Below are 12,817 nucleotides of genomic sequence, written 5' to 3'. Positions count from 1 at the left end.
CACCTATGACCGTATGATTTCCTGACTGGCAAATCTCAGTTGGTTCGAAGTGGGCAGAGGTTATTTTGAGACGATTTCTTTGGTTAAGGTTACTTTGAGAAGATTTGAATACAGGAATAAAGATGTTTTACAGTACTTGGGCAGAGTTTTGATGAAACTTAGTCACGCTGTACATTTTTGGTCAATTTCCTAAGTATCGTTTCAGTGGTTCTCTAGTTGCCAATAGCGTTCTAACCAACCAAAATACCCCCATTTAAGCTGGTCCCGTTGACATGTTTGGCCCATATCCCTCTAAACATTTCTTACCAGATACCTGTCAAAATATCTTAAAGGTCATTATACCTGCTTGATAGGCTAAATGCAGAGATGCCTTCCGTGACCATGGGATCTAGATTCAGGGCACATTTTTTAGTATAAAGAATAAAACAATTACTCACAAAATGCTGGAGTAACTCAGCAGGTCAGGCAGCATCTCGGGAGAGAAGGAATGGGTGACGTTTCGGGTCGAGACCCTTCTTCATGTCTGAAGAAGGGTCTCGACCCGAAACGTCACCCATTCCTTCTCTCCCGAGATGCTGCCTGACCTGCTGAGTTACTCCAGCATTTTGTGAATAAAAACCTTCGATTTGTACCAGCATCTGCAGTTATCTTCTTATAAAACAATTACTCATACTGGGAAAAGAAGTCAGACCAGTGAATATTTGTAATTCTCTACCCTGGAGGGCTGTGGAGAATCTATTTCTGTGTTCAAAGTGCAGATTGTGAAAGATGTCTGCTTATTAACAGGATAGTGCAAAATAAGTGACGTAAAAGATGTTGCCATGATTGTAATGATTGCTACAAGAGGCTCGAAGACCCAGAAGGTCTACTCCTTACTCTGATTTTTATTATCTATTTTTGGACTGTAAATTTAAGCATATTCTGATCAATCACTCGGAAGATTCCAAATGAATATTCAAAACGACTCCAATGTCTCCGAGAAGACAATGTCAAGTTGGCAAATGGGTTGGGTTTGTTCAAGTGCATCAGGATGATTTGACTGCAATCTCAAGTCTGCAATCCCCTCTACTTATAGTTATATTTTGTCTACTTGCTTTCCAAGAATCTATCTCCAAGACTGTTTTCACCTGGATTTTTACAAATAATTCTCAGAAATAATGTTGTCACATTTGTTTTACTGCACCGCAAAATGACTGATTTCTATATTCGAGCACAAGATGATATGTCCAGCCTGCCATGTCCTTCAAGGGGACACAAGAAATTGCAGATGATGGAATCTTAAGCAAAACACAAAGTGCCGGAGGACCACAGTGGGTCATGCAGCCTCTGTGGAGGTAATGCATAGTTGAAGTTTTGGGCTGGGACCCTTCTTCAGACCTCCTTCTGTCCAATTCCTCCACAGATACTGCCTGACTCGCTGAGTTCTTCCAACACTTTGTGTGGTGATCTCCAAGGTTCTTAAATGCTTTAATTGTTGAATACCTTGAAAAGTCTGTACAATGCTTAGTTTTATCATCTTAAATTAAGATTTCATTGTTAATGTATTAGTACATTATTTCAAACACTATTGTGGGGGTGTTTTTAATGACTAGATTTCTTTCAGTCTTGGGCTGTGGAATACACAGAGATTTTTAAAATTGAAACTAATGGGAAACTCTTCAATTTACACATTTACACCTAATATAATGTTTTATCATAATCTTATCCGTTGTAATGTGAGGAATACCTGTATCTGAAAGGTAACCTGCAAAGCTCACAAACACTAACAAAATGCATTACGTTTGCACAATATACCCATATAATTCCCAATGGACAAAAAGGTTGAAATGTAGCAAAGCTTAGAGGTAACCTACAATGAAGAATCACAAATCACTTTTTATTTTAGTAGAATATTGTCAATTCAAACCATTAGATTTTCTTTTTGACCTTCATAAACTAAAACATCATACAACCAAGTATCGGTATAAAGCATAGAAAAGACCGATATATTAAGGAATGGTTTAATGGTTTAATTAAGATTTAGATTAATCCCCAGGACTTTCTTCTCTGATGCAGTCCAAGGAGCAAATGACAAAACCATCTTAGTTTTGTTATTTTGCAGCAGGATTGAATGGTGTGTAATTTTCTGCTCCATCAGACCTGCATTTAAAACAATACATGTGGTATAAATAAAGTAAAAGTCATTTTTGGGGTCAGATATTGTACAATCTGTGCATATAGATTTGTTCTAAGAATTGTGATTCTTCCATGATGCTGAAAGATTTTCCCGCATTAAATGCCATATGGCAATTTAACATTAAATGAACAAGGAACTGCAGATGCTACTTTACAAAAAAGGACTCAAAGTGCTGGAGTAACTCAGTGGGTCAGGCAGCATCCTTGGAGAATATGAATAGGTGACATTCCAGGTCAAGACCTTCAGAGTCTCACAAGGGGTCCTGATTCGAAACGTCATCTATCCATGTTCTCCAGGGATGCTACCTGACCCACTGAGTTACTTCAGCACTTTGTGCCCTTTTTTAAAAAAAAAACATTAAATGAAACTAACCAACACTAACCTAAGCCCACAGCATGGTTTTAGCTGTGAGACCTCTGTGAGAAAAGGATTAGGTGACACTCAGTCTGAAGAAGAGTCTTGACCCAAAACATCACCTATTCCTTCTTTCTAGAGATTCTGTCTGACCTATTCAGTTGCTCCATCTTTTTGTGTCTACCAGTCACAGAGGCTGATTTCCTGGTCCAGTGAGGTAGGCCCTTAAATAGGCTGGTTTTAGACGACACCCAAATATGGTGGAAGTATTTATATGGTCTTAGAAAGTCCAAAGGAAGAATAGGCTTCATGCCAGCAATTGTGAGCACAGACATTTAGTAAAGAAAACAACAGCTATAATGTTCAGCAAAGAGCAACTGGGTGAGTGACAAGATAATCAGCTGAAGTAGCATTGATGGAATGATAAATCCTGGCCAGGACACCGAGGTTTATAAGCTCCAAGCACTGCCATGAGTTGTTTGACATTCACCTAGGAGGACTAATTGAGCCTCAGTTTGATATCTCATCTGAATGATGGCACCTCTATAAGCCTCTCGTCTCAAGAGAGCAACTTAAACCTAACAGCTTCTGTGAGAGAGCACATGAAAGCACAAGTAAATGACAGAGAGAGAATGACAGAGTGAGACAGAAGTACCAATCTCTCACGATAGAGCCTAGACCGCATCAAGGATGAACTCAAATTTGGACTGGTTGAGTCCATTTACCCTTTCACATTTGCAACCTTTAAGCATTTTAATGAAACCTCGGTGTTGGACCTCATCACATTAATAGAAATCGTAAAACTCATTAACTGTGGTGAAAGAGACCCCTCTCCAAGTGCCTAGTTACTGGTTTGATCAAAAAGAACAAGGTTCTGCTTTCAAAACAGATTCTAAGTGTGCAGCTAGTAATGGGTAAAGTAATGTTTTACCATCTCTATTGGACAGCAGATACACCAACCCAGTGAGACATGTATCGGTAACCTCCGAAATATTGGTAGCACATCTTCCAATTGCCTGAATTGTGGCTGCAGCAAATTGTTTGTCCTGGCTTTTCACATAAGTCTGAGTATGAAAAGAAATAAGGAGAACATTAATCAGATCAACTTTATCGTTACAAACACTGCATCACCGAAATGCCATAACAAATATAAATGACGTTCGGAAATTATTACTTAAAATACTGGTCAAGTATTAACTTCTAAACATTAATTTAAATGCTATATTTTGGTAAAATACAGAGCGGCAAGGTGGTGCAGCGGCAGAGTTGCTGCCTCACAGCGCTTGCATGGCCGAAGACCCGGGTTCCATCCCAACTACGGGTATTGTCTGTACGGAGTTTGTATGTTCTCCCCATGACCACCCGGGTTTCCTCCAAGATCTTTGGTTTCCTCCACACTCCAAAGTCATACAGGTTTGTCGGTTAATTGGCTTGGTATAAGTGTAAATTGTCCCTTGAGTTTAGGCTCGTGTTAATGTGCGGGTATCGCGGGTGAGGACCCAGTGGGCCAAAGAGCCTGTGTCCGCGCTGTACCTGTAAACTAAACTAAACTATGGTAGTAAGAAAGATAGCCAAAAGGTACACGATTGAGCAAGAATAGAATACATTGACACACTGTGCCACCAAGTGGCAATATGTAGTCTCTCACCAACATTTTTTTGTTCTTCGGTCATCTAAGACAATGATTATTGGTTAACTTATTCTTGGTTAACTCAACCTGTCAAAGATTTATGCCGTGGATCCATTTTAAAACCCCATTTTATAGCCCCTTCAACTGCAATATCTGCAAAGTTCTGAGGACAGATCACTTCTACTTCTATTGGGGAATGTAAAGCAAGACCATAAGACCCGAGCAGAATTAGGCCATTCAGCCCATCAAGTCTACACCATTCAATCATGGCTGATCAATTTTTCCCCTCTCAACCCCACACTCCTGCCTGACCCGCTGAGTTACTCCAGCATTTTGTGTCTATCTTAAATTGTCCCAAGTGTGTCACTGGTCAGTGCGGATTCGGTGGGCCGAAGGGCCCGTTTCCGCGCTGTATCTCCACAACGAAAAAACTAAAGATTTTGCATGTCATTGATATGCTAACAAACTTCTACAGACGCACTGTAGACGGCATCGTGGCCTGGTATGTCAGCCCCATCCGTCACAGGCACAACTCTCCCCATCACCAAAGCATCTACACGAGGCGATGTCTCAAGAAGAGGGCATCCATTTTCAAGGATCTGAATGTCCCATCCATTGGATAAGAGGTACAGAAGCCGGAAGTACCACACCACCAGGTCCAGGAATAGCTGCAAACATCAGGTTCTTGAACCAATCTGCACAACATTAATCCTACCTCAGGAACAGAACATCACGGACCACCTCTTGCACTACCAATGTTTTCTCATTGTGTATTTTTGCATTGACGTCCTTTTTTTTGCAGAGTCTTGTATAATTTACGATTGATGTTGTACGAGTCAATAGACAAAAGGTGCAGGAGTAGGCTATACGGCCCTTGGAGCCAGCACCGCCATTCACCATGATCATGGCTGATCGTGCACAATCAGTACCCCGTTCTTGCCTTCTCCCCATATCCCTTGATTCTGCTATCATTAAGAGCTTTATCTAACTCTTTCTTGAAAGCATCTACAGAATTGGCCTCCACTGCCTTCTGAGGCAGAGAATTCCACAGCTTCACAACATTCTGAGTGAAAAAGTTTTTCCTCATTTCCGTTGTAAATGGCCTACCCCTTATTCTTAAACTGTGGTCCCTGGTTCTGGACTCCCCCAACATCGGGAACATGTTTCCTGCCTCTAGCGTGTCCAATCCCTTAATAATCTTATATGTTTCAATAAGATCCCCTCTCATCCTTCTAAATTCCAGAGTATACAAGCCCAGTCACTCCAGTCTTTCAACATACGACAGTCCCGCCATTCCGGGAATTAACCTGGTGAACAAACGCTGCACTCGCTCAATAGGAAGAATGTTCTTCCTCAAGTTTGGAGACCAAAACTGCACACAATACTCCAGGTTTGGTCTCACTAGGGCCCCGTACAACTGCAGAAGGACCTCTTTGCTCCTATACTCAACTCCCCTCATTATGAAGGCCAACATTCCATTGGCTTTCTTCACTGCCTGCTGCACCTGCATGCTTCCTTTCAGTGACTGATGAACTAGGACACCCAGATCTTGTTGTACTTCCCCATTTCCTAACTTGACACCAACTTGAGTCAAGGTGCCTGTAAAGTTGCTGCAAGATTTTCATTGTACGTGTACCTCACCATACTCATGCAGATGGCAATAAACTCGCCTTGACTTAACTGGAAGATGTTACTGGCAAATTTCATAAATTTTATATGCAACTTGAAATTTTCCTGAAAAATTATACTAAAAATTCAAGGAAGTTACCTAAATACACTGTAAAATTCTTGTTTATGAGCTATATTATGAACAGATACAATAGTGGCATTAAATAGGTTTATAGATAGCTACATGGATATGCAGGATGGAGGGATATGGATTATGTGAAGGCAGATGAGATTAGTTTAATGTTGGCATTGTTCAGCACAGACAGGTGGCCAAAAGGCCCACTTCTATACTGTACTGTTCTATTTTATTCCTGACAAAATATTCACTAGAATATTGAAAGATTCAAAGGTATCCACCACATTAGACATTAACCACTACTGTACTCACCTGAAACTCTCGTAGGACGATCGAGATGTTAGTTTCACTGGCCAAGTTTGTCAGAATCTCGAGCTGTACATAACAACAAAATATGTTTATCTCTTAAAATAACAAATGCACTTTCAGGATGGAGATATTGGACCTCCAATCCAACATATGCTTTCATCAAAATGCAGACAAAAATAACAAAATAAAATACTATACCTTCAAAACTTTTATCTGTGTTGGATCAGTTGACCGAACATAAAAACTTTTCAAATATGGCTGAAACATACCCTAAGAAAAAAAAAATTTCCTTAAGAGTTTTTGCAAAGATTCAAAAATTTAAAAGATCGTTTCTTTCTCGTTAAAAACTAACACAATCATACCTTTTTTTGTATAGACATTGTGGCAATGTTCTGTAAAACAATGTACTGCACCTCTCTATATAAAGAAAGATCAGAGTTAGAAAACATAACATTTTCCATTCAATATAACTTTTAGGTAATAGTCTATGGCTACAATGCTGAAAATTATATTCTACACTCTGTATCTTCCTGTTTTGCTCTACCTATCATACTTGTAACTGATTTGATTGTATTAATGTATAGTATTATCTAATCTGATTGAGTAGTATACAAAACAAAGCTTTCCACTGGAAAGACACACATTGCTTGAGTAACTAAGTGGGTCAGGCAGCATCCCTGGAGAAAATGGATAGGTGACGTTTCAGGCCGGGACCCTTCTTCAGACCTTTCAGCAATTTGCGTCTTTCCTTGGCAAACCAGCATCTGCAGTTCCTTGTTTCTTTATTTTTAAAGCTTTTCACTGTACCTTGGTACAGGCGATGATAATTAACCTAAACCTAAATCTAAGGAGCACGAATTGGGAAAACCTGGCAAGTGGAAAATGTACATATTTTCTGTTGGACACAAGAGACACACCCAGTTTATTTAACTTTAACCCGAACAATAAATAGCATCATCTTTGAATGTTTTCAGAAAGAGATTTACACCTTCATTTCCTTTCACAGCTGCTCGTGACAGATTACAGCTGGGCCCCATTCATTTTAATGGAGTGTTGCCACTTCAGACTGGCCTAGAGTCAATGTTGAGCCTCTTAACCCCAGAAGGACGAGTAACAGTTGAGAATGCAAGGTAATCTGCTAGAATAGAACTTCCCACCTCAGGGTGTTCCAACTCAATTTGGGATGAGTCCAAGTGCAAGACACAATTAAAATTAATGATATTGCACAGGAACAGAAACAGTAAATATGTACCGTGCTACATCCTGGAGACTTCTCAACTAATGAAATGATATTTTGTAATCTTATTTGTCCAATATTTACTCGTGGAGATTTTTAGGATTCTATGAGTTGCATTAATCCATTCAATAACCCATTCTAATCAGTCATCTTCCCTCATCAATTGAGATCTGTTAACACAGTACAGAACAGGCACTGAAACCTGGGAACCTTCCGAGCTGAATGGCTCAACAACACACTCTTAACCAGATGGGGCAGTGTTAAATCACCTGCACAGATCTACAGAAAACCCAAACCAAAAGGTAGATTTTTAAAGCTGCAGATATTCACTGAAGCCAACAACCTATTTTCACAATTTAAGTTTGTCATCAATCTTTATTTGATAGCTTCAAATGAATGAAACCTTCAACACATGAAAAGTGGAGGGATTGGACTAGTGCCACATTCTTGCAAATAGATTTAAGCAAGCAACTCACCTATAACTTCGAAGTAATCGAACCAAAGACTTTGCAACAATGCTGACCTCTGACTTTGGTGCAAGATGCCAGTAAAGCTGAGCAACCCCCATTACAACCTGAAGATAAAAAAGCAGACCTCAGCAGGGAACTTTTAAAGCCCAATTATTAAACATCACCAGCAATTTATAGTGAGCATGTGAGGTCATCGGGTGAGGAAAGGAATTGCCTCGCGTATCTTATGAAATAAATGTCCTACAGCGCTCAAACTAAAGTAATAAAAAAGACCAATGCTAGTCACACCAAAGAAATACCTATGAACTTTCAAGGCGGGAGATAGGCAAAAGGAGTTGGAGGAGTGTTGCAGACTCGACAAAGATCTAAAGGCTGCAAAACTAAGGATGGAATTTAGAATGAATTTGTGACAAAGTATTCTGCATTCAATGCAATGGTGAGGAACGAGTGAAGGAAAGCAAACAAAGCTTGGGGAGGGCTATTAAAGATGGATGCTCCCAGTTTTTGGATGAGCCCAAAACGAAAAAATGTTGAAACTCTGGAAATCGATGAGCGGATTACCAAAGCAGTTATGTCTGGAGATAACAAGACGCAGGCAAGACTCACAAAGCATTTGGCCACAATATCAAGACGAAAGTTAACGGCAGCGATAAAGGGTTACAAACTTTGGTCAAAATCAATTCCAAAAGGAACAGAGAACACAGGATTAAAGTTGAAGATTTTTAATTATGATATGAGCCAAATAAATGTTATTCAATCTTCTAGATGTTAAATTAGAGCTAATTATATTTCATTAATAACTGGTATGGCACAATCAGACAATGCAGTGTTAAATGAATTGTGTGTGGTGGCCGCAGAAGTAAATCATCTTTGCTATGAAAATCGAACAATGTCTCCTGATAAGATAACTACAAACACAACCATGGTGGGCCAGAAAGGGGTTCATATTTAATAGGGTGAAGTCGTTAATTGTGCTGAACATCATGCAGGAAAAAAAGGACAATGTGCTACAAATCAAATTAGATAATAGGACCAGGTCACTCTCATTTATTAGATCAGCACAGAAACCAGGGTGAAAAGATTTGGCCAGGAGTTATCAAGGGGCTCGGCCCAATTTCTTTGTTCACTTGCTATTAATCCTCTTATCTGTGCTTGTGTCCTTCAGATTCAACTACTAAAATGTTCTCAACTTGCCTCCCATTCACCATAAACCAAATCTGTCTGCATCCCTTCCATATTATGCAACACTGAACCATTATCAATTGCTTGCTATTTCAATTCTCCTTCCCAGACCTATCTGTGTATCCTCAAGCTAAAAACAAAGTGCTGGATGAACCTGGCAAGTCAGGCAGCATCTGTGGATGGAATGGATGGATGACGTTTCGGGTCGGAACCTTCTTCAGACTTTTCCCTCCACAAATAATGCCTGAACCTGCCGAGCTCCTCCAGCACCTTTTCTGGTCAAGAGTCCAGCATCTCTCCAAGTTTTGGTGTGTCCATCCTCGCCCTTCTCCACTGCCAGAGCGGGACCCAACAAACACTAAAGAAACACCTCATACCCCTACCCTATCTGGTTCCACCTGTCCTTCACCTCTCCTCTAGTGGTTCTCATTATCACCTTCCTTTCTTAAAAACCGCCAATGATTAAATCTCATGTGTTTCCGCTCAGCAACTTCCAGCAGCCGAATCCTTTCACCCCTGAACATTGACATCTCTAACTTCAGATAGTCCCTGCTTTCCCTCTCTATCCCCTCCCCCTTCCCAGTTCTCCCTCTTGTCTTCCTGTCTCCAACTGCATTCTATCTTTGTCCCGCCCCCTCCCCTGACATCAGTCTAGAGATGATCTGTATGGAGGAGCATTACACTGTATGTGCAATTTTTCTTTCCTTGTTAACTTTACCCACCAAAATTGGCATAAATGTACTAATTCACAACAATTAATATAGTACAACATAATACGTACAGCTCCATTTCTGCTTTGTAATAAAGGCTTGGTGTTACGGAGGAGCAGTCGGTGATCTGGGTCCATTATATAAGGTGTTTTTGCAGCAATGCCATCATTGTTGTTCTTTTCCTCACCAGAGTCATAGAAATCTTTCTCATTGTCTGCTTCATGAAAATCTTCCTGAAAGTAAAAATATCATTAATTGCAACAAAAACATCACGTTTCCATAAGCTTTACAGGTCTTCAATATTTCTTAATGTTCATAAATTGAAAGTATAAAATCCAAAAATAGATGAGTTTAAACAAAGTCTTGCAAGTATATGCTTTTGTTAGAGCCACTGAGAAAGGTTGTGTATTTTCATTCCATCTACAAGCAGTATTAACAATTTGTCTGAAACCAGCTCACATTTTACTCCAACAGACAATGGCTGAAGAATTTATTTCCCTGCTGTAAATATCTATGGCTATAATTTATATGTCCAGTACACAACTCTACTTACAGAACATTCATCTGAAAAAAATTGGTATAATTCAATACCATATTCATTCCAACCATTGTCCCTTAAAAGGATGAATTACAATCTACAATTGTGTGCAATCTACACAATTCTCAAAAGTTTCAGTCCATAATGCACTACTAATAAGTACATACTTTCTGCAACAGTAATGAAGCTATTTCAAGATTATTCATCAACTAATCACAAAAACCTTGGCCAAAAAGCCAGGTTATCCTACAAGTTTATTTTTCCATTTCTAACTGCTTAGAGCTGATTTTTGCCCATGTTGCAGGTATAGGACTACTCATAACTAAATTATTCTTCGAAAATACATTAAAGTGTTCAGGCAAATACGAAAGCAAATGCACTCATTTGAAACATTATCAAGGATGTTCTTTTTTAAAAATCCACTCCACTCACAGAACCAATTGCCTTTCCTGTCAAAAGCACAATAAATGAATTGACTACCCTTAAGTGAAGAAAAAGCAGACCTAAATCAGTCGCTTCATGAACCCATATAGTACACAACCTAAAATTACTCTATTTTCACGACAACAAGCTTTGGCGCGGCTGTTAAGTGCATTAGATGTCCATGGAGATGACAGCAAGCCATCAACTCCACTGAGCAACAATAAGCTGCACTTTACTGCTGTACATAAACGTAAATAACCTCGAATTAGGAGTTAGATGTGAATTGGTAGAAATATTAACTTACTGAGAGCGGAAATTCTTCAGCATGCTTATCAACTAGTATTTTTTCGAAAACACTTTCAAAAACTGGGAAAGTACAAGCCTTTTTCAATTTATCCTCATCATGATCTAACCTTCAGCATAATATTTCCATATATTAATCCAGCATCCACACAATCCTTTTGTTTACAAAACTAGAACCAAGAAGCCAATGCGAACAAAAAGACATCATTTCTTTTTTTAAAATGGCCATCATAAAAAAGTGCTCTGTAAACTAGGAGCCTACACAGTGCACCAAGCTTAATTTGAAAACAAATAAATGCATTTTAGAGATCCTTTCTATAACTGTTACACTGCTTAGCGTATTAACTAGAGCTTGCAAATCAAGTTCTCAGAGAAACAGTACTCCATTTAAAAAAATAATTATACATTAAGACTTACAATTTTTCCAAAAACCTCTGCAAACAAATCATTCGGCTTAATCTAGCACAGAACACTGACATGCTGTGCCACAAAAGCACAATGTTTGTGACCAGAATTGTACAGGCTGCTGGGTTGCTAATGTTAACCTCATTTCAGTGAGAAAGTGCAATAAAAGCCAAGTGCTCTGTCAAAGGAGGAAAGAACACCAGCAAAGATTCAATTGGGCAAATGAACAAAATAACAAAGCAATCGTAGTCTCCGAACAAAACAACAGCAGCGGCTGTGATTCTATTCCGATGGCCAGACTTTGTTCGCTGGCAAGATTTAACTTTAAATCTTATCAAGGAAAATGCACCTTCAATCGCAGGTTCCACAACACAGATACAACTGCCTTAACTCAACAACGCTAAATTCTACTAAACAAAAGTAGATAACATATCATTATTTATTCACAAAATGCTGGAGTAACTTAGCAGGTCAGACAGCATCTCGGGAGAGAAGGAATGGGCGACGTTTCGGGTCGAGACCCTTCTTCAGACCCGACCCGAAACGTCACCCATTCCTTCTCTCCCGAGATGCTGCCTGACTTGCTGAGTTACTCCAGCATTTTGTGAATAAATACCTTTGATTTGTACCAGCATCTGCAGTTATTTTCTTATATAACATATTATTATACTGATATGCCTCGTGATTTACAGTCTGGAACGCAAATTTACTCATCTAAACTGATATAATGACATGTTCCTTTCTGCTTCTACTAATACTTCTGCAAATTAATTTTTGCCTGAAGTGGAACAACCCTTCAATCTGATTTTGTTTTAGGTTTGAGGGTGGTAGGAGAAAGCGACAAAGAATGAACTACTCTGCTGCTGCACGATGAGGCTGATGGACACTGTTTTTAAATTTCAAATCTCAAAATTAATGGAAAAGTATAAATTGTAACCATGCAAAAACTGTAACTGTAATATATCCGTTAAATGATTGAAAAGGCGCTTAGTTTCCCATTTGGCAGCATAAACCTAAAACTGTACTTCCATTCTTAATTTCACCCACGTTATGATAAGGGTAGCTATAAAAGCTGAAGGTTCAAAACAGTTTGTGAAAAGTTATTTTGCAAAAATAAAGCCAAGAAGGGCCGTTTAAATATATCATAAGACATAGGAGTAGAATTAGGCCAGTCAGCCCATTGAGTTTGCTCCACCATTTGATCATGGGTGATTTATTTTTCCCAATGTCTTGGCCTCCACAGCCCTGTGGCAATGAATTCCATGGAATAAAACTTGGTTAAAAAAAAATCCTGCTCATCTCCATTCTAAAGGTACGTCCTTTTATTCTGACGTTG

The 12,817-nt window shown here is 39.2% G+C and overlaps 1 protein-coding gene across 1 annotated transcript in view; it reads right to left on the bottom strand.

The window, feature by feature from the left end:
* ap3b1a (adaptor related protein complex 3 subunit beta 1a) overlaps nucleotides 1-12,817 on the bottom strand; it is a 229,608-nt gene that overhangs the window by 146,299 nt on the left and 70,492 nt on the right. Inside the window, exons 8-13 of the mRNA XM_078396753.1 lie at nucleotides 9,884-10,045; nucleotides 7,927-8,024; nucleotides 6,576-6,630; nucleotides 6,412-6,483; nucleotides 6,217-6,279; nucleotides 3,462-3,594 (exon numbers count right to left, since the gene is read on the bottom strand). Of these exons, the coding sequence (XP_078252879.1) occupies nucleotides 3,462-3,594; nucleotides 6,217-6,279; nucleotides 6,412-6,483; nucleotides 6,576-6,630; nucleotides 7,927-8,024; nucleotides 9,884-10,045 (583 nt within the window). The remainder of the gene's footprint in view (nucleotides 1-3,461; nucleotides 3,595-6,216; nucleotides 6,280-6,411; nucleotides 6,484-6,575; nucleotides 6,631-7,926; nucleotides 8,025-9,883; nucleotides 10,046-12,817) is intronic.

The sequence above is a fragment of the Rhinoraja longicauda genome, chromosome 3 (assembly GCF_053455715.1).
Source record: "Rhinoraja longicauda isolate Sanriku21f chromosome 3, sRhiLon1.1, whole genome shotgun sequence".
NCBI lineage: Eukaryota > Metazoa > Chordata > Chondrichthyes > Rajiformes > Arhynchobatidae > Rhinoraja > Rhinoraja longicauda.
The sequence above is the reverse complement of the archived record's forward strand: the minus strand, read 5'-3'. Positions and strand labels throughout refer to the sequence as shown.